The sequence below is a fragment of the Oncorhynchus nerka genome, linkage group LG14 (genome assembly GCF_034236695.1).
Source record: "Oncorhynchus nerka isolate Pitt River linkage group LG14, Oner_Uvic_2.0, whole genome shotgun sequence".
Lineage (NCBI taxonomy): Eukaryota > Metazoa > Chordata > Actinopteri > Salmoniformes > Salmonidae > Oncorhynchus > Oncorhynchus nerka.
The window spans coordinates 27,635,481-27,650,558 of NC_088409.1; the positions used below are offsets into that span (position 1 = coordinate 27,635,481).

General features: G+C 44.4%; 1 protein-coding gene across 8 annotated transcripts in view; it reads left to right on the top strand.

Annotated features, from left to right (window-relative positions):
* Positions 1 to 15,078, top strand: part of LOC115126874 (POU domain, class 2, transcription factor 2-like) — a 53,384-nt gene that overhangs the window by 11,482 nt on the left and 26,824 nt on the right. For all 8 annotated transcript variants that reach the window (XM_065027895.1, XM_065027899.1, XM_065027896.1 and 5 more), the window contains 4 exons: positions 688 to 787; positions 1,063 to 1,151; positions 1,336 to 1,479; positions 1,610 to 1,751. In XM_065027895.1, coding sequence (XP_064883967.1) covers positions 688 to 787; positions 1,063 to 1,151; positions 1,336 to 1,479; positions 1,610 to 1,751 — 475 coding nt within the window. The remainder of the gene's footprint in view (positions 1 to 687; positions 788 to 1,062; positions 1,152 to 1,335; positions 1,480 to 1,609; positions 1,752 to 15,078) is intronic.

Consider the following 15,078-nt stretch of genomic DNA (forward strand, 5'->3'; position numbering starts at 1 on the left):
TACTGACAACCAATCACAAGGCACATCCTGGCTGGGAAGAGGTGGGGAAGGGTCTTGATTCAGGAGACAGTCTGGGATCCTCCGTTTTTATTGATCTTTTTCTTTATTGCTTGTGTTGCTCTGCTGTTCTTTCAGTCTTTTCTCTTGGCCTCTATATGAAGGGGTTGTTTTCATTTATTTTCTGTACATCTCTCCCTCTCTGACCCCTTTGTCCCCCCCATCTGACCCCTCTGTTCTCTCCATCTCTGACCCCTCTGTTCTCACCATCTCTGACCCCTCTGTTCTCTCCATATCTGACCCATCTGTTCTCTCCATATCTGACCCCTCTGTTCTCTCCATCTCTGACCCCTCTGTTCTCTCCATCTCTGACCCCTTTGTTCTCACCATCTCTGACCCCTCTGTTCTATCCATCTCTGACCCCTCTGTTCTCTCCTTTTCTGACCCCTCTGTTCTCTCCATCTCTGACCCCTCTGTTCTCTCCATCTCTGACCCCTCTGTTCTCTCCATCTCTGACCCCTCTGTTCTCACCATCTCTGACCCCTCTGTTCTCTCCATCTCTGACCCCTCTGTTCTCTCCATCTCTGACCCCTCTGTTCTCTCCATCTCTGACCCCTCTGATCTCTCCATCTCTGACCCCTTTGTTCTCTCCATCTCTGATCTCTGTTCTGTCCTCCTGTCTCCCTGCAGGACATCCAGCAGTTGTTGCAGCTGCAGCAGTTGGTTCTGGTGCCAGGACACCACCTGCAGTCTCCTCAGTTCCTCCTCCAACAGCACCAAGGGCAGCAAGGTGGGCTGCTCGCACTAGTCACTACCACCGGTTTCTCTTCTATTGGGACAGTGCCCTGAAGATGGGCTGTAGATGTTCCAACTATCAACAAACAGATTTCATTTATTTATAAGTGCCAACTGTTGACAACCATTAACAGGTTCTTCAACTGTCTAATACTAGAATGTCTATTGGATTCTCTGATCGACCATGGAGCTTTGTGGAATATTACGTGTGTTGTTTGTTCACATAACTGATCAAAGGCCTACTGATTCCCTCACTTCTTCACTCCTCAGGACTACTATCAACACCAAATCTGATTCAGCTACCTCAGCAAAACCAAGGGAGCCTCCTGTCCGCTCCCAGGCTGGGGCTCCAAGCACAGGTAGGCCCACTTAGGAAACACCCAGGCTTTGAGAGAGGCTACAGGCCCGGCTCTTTCCAACAAACATCTCTCCTCATCATTCTGTCATATCCAGTAAACGCCTCTCTTCTGCTAAATAATTCTCTCTCTCTCTCTCTCGCTCTCACACTCTCTTTTTCCTCCTCCTCCCCCTCTACCCCTGTAGAGAGACAAGGCTATGGAGGGCAGTGGGGTCATGACCTCTGTGTCCTCTGTGACCTCTCACCCCGAGGAGCCCAGTGACCTTGAGGAACTGGAGGTGTTCGCCCGCACCTTCAAACAGAGACGCATCAAACTAGGCTTTACACAGGTACGCCTTAATGTGTGTGTGTGTATGTGTGTGTGTGTGTGTATGTGTGTGTGTGTGTGTGTGTGTGTGTGTGTGTGTGTGTGTGTGTGTGTGCTAACTCTCTATTTAACTCCCTCCCTTGCTCTCTCAGGGTGACGTGGGAATGGCTATGGGGAAGCTATATGGTAATGATTTCAGCCAGACCACCATCTCTCGCTTCGAGGCCCTCAACCTGAGCTTTAAGAACATGTGCAAACTCAAACCACTACTGGAGAAGTGGCTCAATGATGCAGGTGAGAGGGGAGGGTGGGGGATGAGAGAGAGGACGGGAGGGTGGGAGTAGGGAGGGGCCGGGAGAGAGGAGAGAGAGGACGGGAGGGTGGGGGATGAGAGAGAGGACGGGAGGATGGTAGAAGGGAGGGACCGGGAGAAAGGAGAGGGAGGATGGGAGAGGAGGAGAGAGGAGGTGAGTGAATTGGTGAAGGAGAAAGGTGTATGACACTTTGAATCAATCAATAAATCAGTTCATTAATTAACCAATCCCCAAGTTGCATTAATCTGTAGAATGAATGTAACTTTATTTGTAAAAAAAAAATGCAACTCTTTTTATTGGTATTTCCTTTCACAGTTATAGTAAACAATGGTTGAAATACAGTACAGTGCACGTGGTTTTATACATTCGATATACCATGGAAACATGCTTTTTGAATGAGGTAGGAATGTATACGCCCATACGAAAATATAAAAGACTTAAGTAATACATTCATAACAAAACATTAGAAACAACAAACATGGCTCGTCTTCAAAATGAATAGAACAATTATAATAATAAGACTCATAATAATAATAAGACTAATAAGGCTAATATTAAACACTCACAAAGGTAGATCAATGAAATACAAAGCTAGTGTCTCTACATAGGTAAAGAAAGGTTGCCACATTCTGTAGAATGTGTCAGAAGAAGGGTATATTTGATCTTATCTTTAATCCACACAAAATGAGGAGGAGAAGAGGGCGACTTCCACAGAAGTAAATCAACCTTCTTGCCAACAAAGGCTACAAAGTCAGATGTGTGTTTTGGTAGTGTTATAGTATCAGGTATTACCCCAAATAATGATGTCATGGCAGTAGTTGCAAAAGGTCCCTGTACTACTTTAGATATGGTATCAAAGATGGCAGACCAATAGTTATGCAGGGAAGAGCAGGACCAACGCGTATTAATGAAGCAGGAGCTTGCCGACACCTGTCGCAAACAGGGTGGACATCAGGATAGATGTTAGAAAGCCTGAGTTTAGTCCAGTGAGTGCGGTGGAGGATTTTGCTTTGGATCAAACCATGTTTGTCACAAATAGAAGAGGAGTGGACATGGTGCAGAATACCTTCCCATGTGTCATCAGTCAACTCTGTATACCCTGATGAAGACAGCTTATCTGTGGACACGTTGGTTATTAGGTTATTACATCTGAGCTCCTAGAGCAAATAGAAGAGGAGTGGACATGGTGCAGAATACCTTCCCATGTGTCATCAGTCAACTCTGTATACCCTGATGAAGACAGCTTATCTGTGGACACGTTGGTTATTAGGTTATTACATTATTGCATCTGAGCTCCTAGAGCGTGCGGCTCACCTTTTCTCTTTCAGGTGTTCTACTCCTCTAGCCAGCACCTCGCCTAAACAGGTGTGTGTTTCTTTCGCCTCTAGATGCATCAGTAAACTTATCACCTAGATCCTGTCCCCATAAAGTTTTAATAGCTACGAACGAAGGATTGTGAAGAGAGGAAATTTGATCATAGCTATAAGAAATAATACCTTTTACTGTTGGGGATGGTGGGAGAAATGCATCAGTTGGTGGGTCACATCAAGACTGAGGAATTGAGAGGTCATGTCACGGACAAAGCTGCACACTTGTAGATATCTAGAGAAATGACTATTCGGAAGGTGGAATTTAGCTGAGAGTTGTTGGTACGATGCAAACATGCCGTCAATAACGTTATTTCTGAGTAGAGGGGCCCTTGCAAACCAAAGGGACTTCTAAACTGGTTCCAGATCTTGAGAGTGATTTTAACTGAAATGTTTTAGGTATAACTTGATGTAGCAGAATGGATAGGTGAATGTGCCAAAGCAGAATGGATAGGTGAATGTGCCAAAGCAGAATGGATAGGTGAATGTGCCAAAGCAGAATGGATAGGTGAATGTGCCAAAGCAGAATGGATAGGTGAATGTGCCAAAGCAGAATGGATAGGTGAATGTGCCAAAGCAGAATGGATAGGTGAATGTCCAAAGCAGAATGGATAGGTGAATGTGCCAAAGCAGAATGGATAGGGGAATGTACCAAAGCAGAATGGATAGGTGAATGTGCCAAAGCAGAATGGATAGGTGAATGTGCCAAAGCAGAATGGATAGGTGAATGTACCATAGCAGAATGGATAGGTGAATGTGCCAAAGCAGAATGGATAGGGGAATGTGCCAAAGCAGAATGGATAGGTGAATGTGCCAAAGCAGAATGGATAGGTGAATGTACCATGGCAGAATGGATAGGTGAATGTGCCAAAGCAGAATGGATAGGTGAATGTGCCAAAGCAGAATGGATAGGTGAATGTGCCAAAGTAGAATGGATAGGTGAATGTACCATAGCAGAATGGATAGGTGAATGTGCCAAAGCAGAATGGATAGGTGAATGTACCAAAGCAGAATGGATAGGTGAATGTGCCAAAGCAGAATGGATAGGTGAATGTGCCAAAGCAGAATGGATAGGTGAATGTACCATAGCAGAATGGATAGGTGAATGTACCAAAGCAGAATGGATAGGTGAATGTGCCAAAGCAGAATGGATAGGTGAATGTGCCAAAGCAGAATGGATAGGTGAATGTGCCAAAGCAGAATGGATAGGTGAATGTGCCAAAGCAGAATGGATAGGTGAATGTACCAAAGCAGAATGGATAGGTGAATGTACCAAAGCAGAATGGATAGGTGAATGTGCCATAGCAGAATGGATAGGTGAATGTACCATAGCAGAATGGATAGGTGAATGTGCCAAAGCAGAATGGATAGGTGGATGTACCATAGCAGAATGGATAGGTGAATGTGCCAAAGCAGAATGGATAGGTGAATGTGCCAAAGCAGAATGGATGGGTGAATGTGCCAAAGCAGAATGGATAGGTGAATGTGCCAAAGCAGAATGGATGGGTGAATGTACCATAGCAGAATGGATAGGTGAATGTGCCCAAGCAGAATGGATAGGTTGTGCCAAAGCAGAATGGATAGGTGAATGTGCCAAAGCAGAATGGATAGGTGAATGTGCCAAAGCAGAATGGATAGGTGAATGTGCCAAAGCAGAATGGATGGGTGAATGTGCCAAAGCAGAATGGATAGGTGAATGTACCATAGCAGAATGGATAGGTGAATGTGCCAAAGCAGAATGGATAGGTGAATGTGCCAAAGCAGAATGGATAGGTTGTGCCAAAGCAGAATGGATAGGTGAATGTACCATAGCAGAATGGATAGGGGAATGTGCCAAAGCAGAATGGATAGGTGAATGTGTCAAAGCAGAATGGATAGGTTGTGCCAAAGCAGAATGGATAGGTGAATGTGCCAAAGTAGAATGGATAGGTGAATGTGCCAAAGCAGAATGGATAGGTTGTGCCAAAGCAGAATGGATAGGGGAATGTACCATAGCAGAATGGATAGGTGAATGTGCCAAAGCAGAATGGATAGGTGGATGTGCCAAAGCAGAATGGATAGGTGAATGTGCCAAAGCAGAATGGATAGGTTGTGCCAAAGCAGAATGGATAGGTGAATGTACCATAGCAGAATGGATAGGTGAATGTGCCAAAGCAGAATGGATAGGTGAATGTACCAAAGCAGAATGGATAGGTGAATGTGCCAAAGCAGAATGGATAGGTGAATGTGCCAACGCAGAATGGATAGGTGAATGTGCCAAAGCAGAATGGATAGGTGAATGTACCAAAGCAGAATGGATAGGTGAATGTGCCAAAGCAGAATGGATAGGTGAATGTGCCAAAGCAGAATGGATAGGTGAATGTGTCAAAGCAGAATGGATAGGTGAATGTGCCAAAGCAGAATGGATAGGTTGTGCCAAAGCAGAATGGATAGGTGAATGTACCATAGCAGAATGGATAGGTGAATGTACCAAAGCAGAATGGATAGGGGAATGTACCATAGCAGAATGGATAGGGGAATGTGCCAAAGCAGAATGGATAGGTTGTGCCAAAGCAGAATGGATAGGTGAATGTACCATAGAAGAATGGATAGGGGAATGTGCCAAAGCAGAATGGATAGGGGAATGTACCATAGCAGAATGGATAGGTTGTGCCAAAGCAGAATGGATAGGGGAATGTACCATAGCAGAATGGATAGGTGAATGTGCCAAAGCAGAATGGATAGGTGAATGTGCCAAAGCAGAATGGATAGGTGAATGTGCCAAAGCAGAATGGATAGGTGAATGTACCATAGCAGAATGTATAGGTTGTGCCAAAGCAGAATGGATAGGGGAATGTACCATAGCAGAATGTATAGGTTGTGCCAAAGCAGAATGGATAGGGGAATGTACCAAAGCAGAATGGATAGGTTGTGCCAAAGCAGAATGGATAGGTGAATGTGCCAAAGCAGAATGGATAGGTGAATGTGCCAAAGCAGAATGGATAGGTGAATGTACCATAGCAGAATGGATAGGTGAATGTGCCAAAGCAGAATGGATAGGTTGTGCCAAAGCAGAATGGATAGGTTGTGCCAAAGCAGAATGGATAGGGGAATGTACCAAAGCAGAATGGATAGGTTGTTCCAAAGCAGAATGGATAGGTGAATGTACCATAGCAGAATGGATAGGTGAATGTACCATAGCAGAATGGATAGGTTGTGCCAAAGCAGAATGGATAGGTGAATGTGCCAAAGCAGAATGGATAGGTGAATGTACCATAGCAGAATGGATAGGTGAATGTGCCAAAGCAGAATGGATAGGTGAATGTGCCAAAGCAGAATGGGTAGGGGAATGTACCATAGCAGAATGTATAGGTTGTGCCAAAGATGAATGGATAGGGGAATGTGCCAAAGCAGAATGGATAGGGGAATGTACCATAGCAGAATGGATAGGTTGTGCCAAAGCAGAATGGATAGGGGAATGTGCCAAAGCAGAATGGATAGGTGAATGTGCCAAAGCAGAATGGATGGGTGAATGTGCCAAAGCAGAATGGATAGGTTGTGCCAAAGCAGAATGGATAGGGGAATGTACCATAGCAGAATGTATAGGTTGTGCCAAAGCAGAATGGATAGGGGAATGTGCCAAAGCAGAATGGATAGGGGAATGTACCATAGCAGAATGGATAGGTTGTGCCAAAGCAGAATGGATAGGGGAATGTACCATAGCAGAATGGATAGGTGAATGTACCATAGCAGAATGGATAGGTGAATGTACCAAAGCAGAATGGATAGGGGAATGTGCCATAGCAGAATGGATAGGTTGTGCCAAAGCAAAATGGATAGGTGAATGTGCCAAAGCAGAATGGATAGGTGAATGTGCCAAAGCAGAATGGATAGGTGAATGTGCCAAAGCAGAATGGATCGGTGAATGTACCATAGCAGAATGGATAGGTGAATGTGCCCAAGCAGAATGGATAGGTTGTGCCAAAGCAGAATGGATAGGTGAATGTGCCAAAGCAGAATGGATAGGTGAATGTGCCAAAGCAGAATGGATAGGTGAATGTGCCAAAGCAGAATGGATGGGTGAATGTGCCAAAGCAGAATGGATAGGTGAATGTACCATAGCAGAATGGATAGGTGAATGTGCCAAAGCAGAATGGATAGGTGAATGTGCCAAAGCAGAATGGATGGGTGAATGTACCATAGCAGAATGGTAGGTGAATGTGCCCAAGCAGAATGGATAGGTTGTGCCAAAGCAGAATGGATAGGTGAATGTGCCAAAGCAGAATGGATAGGTGAATGTGCCAAAGCAGAATGGATAGGTGAATGTGCCAAAGCAGAATGGATGGGTGAATGTGCCAAAGCAGAATGGATAGGTGAATGTACCATAGCAGAATGGATAGGTGAATGTACCAAAGCAGAAAGGATAGGTGAATGTGCCAAAGCAGAATGGATAGGTTGTGCCAAAGCAGAATGGATAGGTGAATGTACCATAGCAGAATGGATAGGGGAATGTGCCAAAGCAGAATGGATAGGTGAATGTGTCAAAGCAGAATGGATAGGTTGTGCCAAAGCAGAATGGATAGGTGAATGTGCCAAAGCAGAATGGATAGGTGAATGTGCCAAAGCAGAATGGATAGGTTGTGCCAAAGCAGAATGGATAGGGGAATGTACCATAGCAGAATGGATAGGTGAATGTGCCAAAGCAGAATGGATAGGTTGTGCCAAAGCAGAATGGATAGGTGAATGTACCATAGCAGAATGGATAGGTGAATGTGCCAAAGCAGAATGGATAGGTGGATGTGCCAAAGCAGAATGGATAGGTGAATGTGCCAAAGCAGAATGGATAGGTTGTGCCAAAGCAGAATGGATAGGTGAATGTACCATAGCAGAATGGATAGGTGAATGTGCCAAAGCAGAATGGATAGGTGAATGTGCCAAAGCAGAATGGATAGGTTGTGCCAAAGCAGAATGGATAGGTGAATGTACCATAGCAGAATGGATAGGTGAATGTACCAAAGCAGAATGGATAGGGGAATGTACCATAGCAGAATGGATAGGGGAATGTGCCAAAGCAGAATGGATAGGTTGTGCCAAAGCAGAATGGATAGGTGAATGTACCATAGAAGAATGGATAGGTGAATGTGCCAAAGCAGAATGGATAGGTGAATGTACCATAGCAGAATGGATAGGTGAATGTGCCAAAGCAGAATGGATAGGTGAATGTGCCAAAGCAGAATGGATAGGGGAATGTACCATAGCAGAATGTATAGGTTGTGCCAAAGCAGAATGGATAGGGGAATGTGCCAAAGCAGAATGGATAGGGGAATGTACCATAGCAGAATGGATAGGTTGTGCCAAAGCAGAATGGATAGGGGAATGTGCCAAAGCAGAATGGATAGGTGAATGTGCCAAAGCAGAATGGATGGGTGAATGTGCCAAAGCAGAATGGATAGGTTGTGCCAAAGCAGAATGGATAGGGGAATGTACCATAGCAGAATGTATAGGTTGTGCCAAAGCAGAATGGATAGGGGAATGTGCCAAAGCAGAATGGATAGGGGAATGTACCATAGCAGAATGGATAGGTTGTGCCAAAGCAGAATGGATAGGGGAATGTACCATAGCAGAATGGATAGGTGAATGTACCATAGCAGAATGGATAGGTGAATGTACCAAAGCAGAATGGATAGGGGAATGTGCCAAAGCAGAATGGATAGGTTGTGCCAAAGCAAAATGGATAGGTGAATGTGCCAGAGCAGAATGGATAGGTGAATGTACCAAAGCAGAATGGATAGGTGAATGTACCAAAGCAGAATGGATAGGTTGTGCCAAAGCAGAATGGATAGGGGAATGTACCAAAGCAGAATGGATAGGTGAATGTGCCAAAGCAGAATGGATAGGTGAATGTGCCAAAGCAGAATGGATAGGTGAATGTGCCAAAGCAGAATGGATAGGTGAATGTACCATAGCAGAATGGATAGGTTGTGCCAAAGCAGAATGGATAAGGGAATGTACCATAGCAGAATGTATAGGTTGTGTCAAAGCAGAATGGATAGGTGAATGTGCCATAGCAGAATGGATAGGTGAATGTGCCAAAGCAGAATGGATAGGTGAATGTGCCAAAGCAGAATGGATAGGTGAATGTGCCAAAGCAGAATGGATAGTTTGTGCCAAAGCAGAATGGATAGGTGAATGTGCCAAAGCAGAATGGATAGGGGAATGTACCAAAGCAGGATGGATAGGTGAATGTGCCAAAGCAGAATGGATAGGTGAATGTGCCAACGCAGAAAGGATAGGTGAATGTGCCAAAGCAGAATGGATAGGTGAATGTGCCAAAGCAGAATGGATAGGGGAATGTGTCAAAGCAGAATGGATAGGTTGTTCCAAAGCAGAATGGATAGGTGAATGTGCCAAAGCAGAATGGATAGGTGAATGTACCATAGCAGAATGGATAGGTGAATGTGCCAAAGCAGAATGGATATTTTGTGCCAAAGCAGAATGGATAGGGGAATGTACCATAGCAGAATGGATAGGTTGTGCCAAAGCAGAATGGATAGGGGAATGTACCATAGCAGAATGTATAGGTTGTGCCAAAGCAGAATGGATAGGGGAATGTGTCAAAGCAGAATGGATAGGTGAATTTGCCAAAGCAGAATGGATAGGTTGTGCCAATGCAGAATGGATAGGTGAATGTGCCAAAGCAGAATGGATAGGTGAATGTGCCAAAGCAGAATGGATAGGGGAATGTGCCATAGCAGAATGGATAGGTTGTGCCAAAGCAGAATGGATAGGTGAATGTGCCAAAGCAGAATGGATAGGTGAATGAGCCAAAGCAGAATGGATAGGTGAATGTGCCAAAGCAGAATGGATAGGTGAATGTACCATAGCAGAATGGATAGGGGAATGTGCCATAGCAGAATGGATAGGTTGTGCCAAAGCAGAATGGATAGGTGAATGTGCCAAAGCAGAATGGATAGGTGAATGTGTCAAAGCAGAATGGATAGGGGAATGTACCATAGCAGAATGGATAGGTTGTGCCAAAGCAGAATGGATAGGGGAATGTACCATAGCAGAATGGATAGGTGAATGTGCCAAAGCAGAATGGATAGGTTAATGTACCATAGCAGAATGGATAGGTGAATGTGCCAAAGCAGAATGGATAGGTGAATGTGCCAACGCAGAATGGATAGGTGAATGTGCCAAAGCAGAATGGATAGGTGAATGTACCAAAGCAGAATGGATAGGTGAATGTGCCAAAGCAGAATGGATAGGGGAATGTGCCATAGCAGAATGGATAGGGGAATGTACCATAGCAGAATGTATAGGTTGTGCCAAAGCAGAATGGATAGGGGAATGTGCCAAAGCAGAATGGATAGGGGAATGTACCATAGCAGAATGGATAGGTTGTGCCAAAGCAGAATGGATAGGTGAATGTGCCATAGCAGAATGGATAGGTGAATGTACCATAGCAGAATGGATAGGGGAATGTGTCAAAGCAGAATGGATAGGTTGTGCCAAAGCAGAATGGATAGGTGAATGTGCCAAAGCAGAATGGATAGGTGAATGTGCCAAAGCAGAATGGATAGGTTGTGCCAAAGCAGAATGGATAGGTGAATGTACCATAGCAGAATGGATAGGTGAATGTGCCAAAGCAGAATGGATAGGTGGATGTGCCAAAGCAGAATGGATAGGTGAATGTGCCAAAGCAGAATGGATAGGTTGTGCCAAAGCAGAATGGATAGGTGAATGTACCATAGCAGAATGGATAGGTGAATGTGCCAAAGCAGAATGGATAGGTGGATGTGCCAAAGCAGAATGGATAGGTGAATGTGCCAAAGCAGAATGGATAGGTTGTGCCAAAGCAGAATGGATAGGTGAATGTACCATAGCAGAATGGATAGGTGAATGTGCCAAAGCAGAATGGATAGGTGAATGTGCCAAAGCAGAATGGATAGGTTGTGCCAAAGCAGAATGGATAGGTGAATGTACCATAGCAGAATGGATAGGTGAATGTACCAAAGCAGAATGGATAGGGGAATGTACCATAGCAGAATGGATAGGGGAATGTGCCAAAGCAGAATGGATAGGTTGTGCCAAAGCAGAATGGATAGGTGAATGTACCATAGAAGAATGGATAGGTGAATGTGCCAAAGCAGAATGGATAGGTGAATGTACCATAGCAGAATGGATAGGTGAATGTGCCAAAGCAGAATGGATAGGTGAATGTGCCAAAGCAGAATGGATAGGGGAATGTACCATAGCAGAATGTATAGGTTGTGCCAAAGCAGAATGGATAGGGGAATGTGCCAAAGCAGAATGGATAGGGGAATGTACCATAGCAGAATGGATAGGTTGTGCCAAAGCAGAATGGATAGGGGAATGTGCCAAAGCAGAATGGATAGGTGAATGTGCCAAAGCAGAATGGATGGGTGAATGTGCCAAAGCAGAATGGATAGGTTGTGCCAAAGCAGAATGGATAGGGGAATGTACCATAGCAGAATGTATAGGTTGTGCCAAAGCAGAATGGATAGGGGAATGTGCCAAAGCAGAATGGATAGGGGAATGTACCATAGCAGAATGGATAGGTTGTGCCAAAGCAGAATGGATAGGGGAATGTACCATAGCAGAATGGATAGGTGAATGTACCATAGCAGAATGGATAGGTGAATGTACCAAAGCAGAATGGATAGGGAATGTGCCAAAGCAGAATGGATAGGTTGTGCCAAAGCAAAATGGATAGGTGAATGTGCCAGAGCAGAATGGATAGGTGAATGTACCAAAGCAGAATGGATAGGTGAATGTACCAAAGCAGAATGGATAGGTTGTGCCAAAGCAGAATGGATAGGGGAATGTACCAAAGCAGAATGGATAGGTGAATGTGCCAAAGCAGAATGGATAGGTGAATGTGCCAAAGCAGAATGGATAGGTGAATGTGCCAAAGCAGAATGGATAGGTGAATGTACCATAGCAGAATGGATAGGTTGTGCCAAAGCAGAATGGATAAGGGAATGTACCATAGCAGAATGTATAGGTTGTGTCAAAGCAGAATGGATAGGTGAATGTGCCATAGCAGAATGGATAGGTGAATGTGCCAAAGCAGAATGGATAGGTGAATGTGCCAAAGCAGAATGGATAGGTGAATGTGCCAAAGCAGAATGGATAGTTTGTGCCAAAGCAGAATGGATAGGTGAATGTGCCAAAGCAGAATGGATAGGGAATGTACCAAAGCAGGATGGATAGGTGAATGTGCCAAAGCAGAATGGATAGGTGAATGTGCCAACGCAGAAAGGATAGGTGAATGTGCCAAAGCAGAATGGATAGGTGAATGTGCCAAAGCAGAATGGATAGGGGAATGTAGTGAATGTGCAAAGCAGAATGGATAGGTTGTTCCAAAGCAGAATGGATAGGTGAATGTGCCAAAGCAGAATGGATAGGTGAATGTACCATAGCAGAATGGATAGGTGAATGTGCCAAAGCAGAATGGATATTTTGTGCCAAAGCAGAATGGATAGGGAATGTACCATAGCAGAATGGATAGGTTGTGCCAAAGCAGAATGGATAGGGAATGTACCAAGCAGAATGTATAGGTTGTGCCAAAGCAGAATGGATAGGGGAATGTGTCAAAGCAGAATGGATAGGTGAATGTGCCAAAGCAGAATGGATAGGTTGTGCCAATGCAGAATGGATAGGTGAATGTGCCAAGAATGGATAGGTGAATGTGCCAAAGCAGAATGGATAGGGGAATGTGCCAAAGCAGAATGGATAGGTTGTGCCAAGCAGAATGGATAGGGAATGTGCCAAAGCAGAATGGATAGGTGAATGTGCCAAAGCAGAATGGATAGGTGAATGTGCCAAAGCAGAATGGATAGGTGAATGTACCAAAGCAGAATGGATAGGTGAATGTGGATAGGTTGTGCCAAAGCAGAATGGATAGGTGAATGTACCATAGCAGAATGGATAGGTGAATGTGCCAAAGCAGAATGGATAGGTTAATGTACCATAGCAGAATGGATAGGTGAATGTGCCAAAGCAGAATGGATAGGGAATGTGCCATAGCAGAATGGATAGGTGAATGTACCAAAGCAGAATGGATAGGTTAATGTACCAAGCAGAATGGATAGGTGAATGTGCCAAAGCAGAATGGATAGGGAATGTGCCAACGCAGAATGGATAGGGAATGTACCATAGCAGAATGGATAGGTGAATGTACCAGAATGGATAGGTTGTGCAGAAATGGATAGGGAATGTGCCATAGCAGAATGGATAGCCAGCAGAATGGATAGGTGTGCCAAGCAGAATGGATAGGTTGTGCCAAAGCAGAATGGATAGGTGAATGTGCCAAAGCAGAATGGATAGGTGAATGTGCCAAAGCAGAATGGATAGGTGTGTCAAATGGATAGGTGAATGTACAGAATGTGCCAAAGCAGAATGGATAGGTGAATGTGCCAAAGCAGAATGGATAGAATGTGAATGGATGCCAAAGCAGAATGGATAGGTGAATGTACCATAGCAAATGGATAGGTGAATGTGCCAAAGCAGAATGGATAGGTGAATGTGCCAAAGCAGAATGGATAGGTGAATGTGCCAAAGCAGAATGGATAGGTTGTGCCAAAGCAGAATGGATAGGTGAATGTACCATAGCAGAATGGATAGGTGAATGTGCCAAAGCAGAATGGATAGGTGAATGTACCAAAGCAGAATGGATAGGTGAATGTGCCAAAGCAGAATGGATAGGTGAATGTGCCAACGCAGAATGGATAGGTGAATGTGCCAAAGCAGAATGGATAGGTGAATGTACCAAAGCAGAATGGATAGGTGAATGTGCCAAAGCAGAATGGATAGGTGAATGTGCCAAAGCAGAATGGATAGGTGAATGTGTCAAAGCAGAATGGATATGTGAATGTGCCAAAGCAGAATGGATAGGTTGTGCCAAAGCAGAATGGATAGGTGAATGTACCATAGCAGAATGGATAGGTGAATGTACCAATGCAGAATGGATAGGGGAATGTACCATAGCAGAATGGATAGGGGAATGTGCCAAAGCAGAATGGATAGGTTGTGCCAAAGCAGAATGGATAGGTGAATGTACCATAGAAGAATGGATAGGGGAATGTGCCAAAGCAGAATGGATAGGGGAATGTACCATAGCAGAATGGATAGGTTGTGCCAAAGCAGAATGGATAGGGGAATGTACCATAGCAGAATGGATAGGTGAATGTGCCAAAGCAGAATGGATAGGTGAATGTGCCAAAGCAGAATGGATAGGTGAATGTGCCAAAGCAGAATGGATAGGTGAATGTACCAAAGCAGAATGGATAGGTGAATGTGCCAAAGCAGAATGGATAGGTGAATGTGCCAAAGCAGAATGGATAGGTGAATGTGCCAAAGCAGAATGGATAGGTTGTGCCAAAGCAGAATGGATAGGGGAATGTACCATAGCAGAATGGATAGGTGAATGTGCCAAAGCAGAATGGATAGGTTGTGCCAAAGCAGAATGGATAGGTGAATGTACCATAGCAGAATGGATAGGTGAATATGCCAAAGCAGAATGGATAGGTGGATGTGCCAAAGCAGAATGGATAGGTGAATGTGCCAAAGCAGAATGGATAGGTTGTGCCAAAGCAGAATGGATAGGTGAATGTACCATAGCAGAATGGATAGGTGAATGTGCCAAAGCAGAATGGATAGGTGAATGTAAAGCAGAATGGATAGGTGAATGCCAAAGCAGAATGGATAGGTGAATGTGCCAAAGCAGAATGGATAGGTGAATGTGCCAAAGCAGAATGGATAGGTGAATGTGCCAAAGCAGAATGGATAGGTGAATGTGCCAAAGCAGAATGGATAGGTGAATGTGCCAAAGCAGAATGGATAGGTGAATGTGTCAAAGCAGAATGGATAGGTGAATGTGCCAAAGCAGAATGGATAGGGATATGAATGTACCATAGCAGAATGGAATGTACCAAA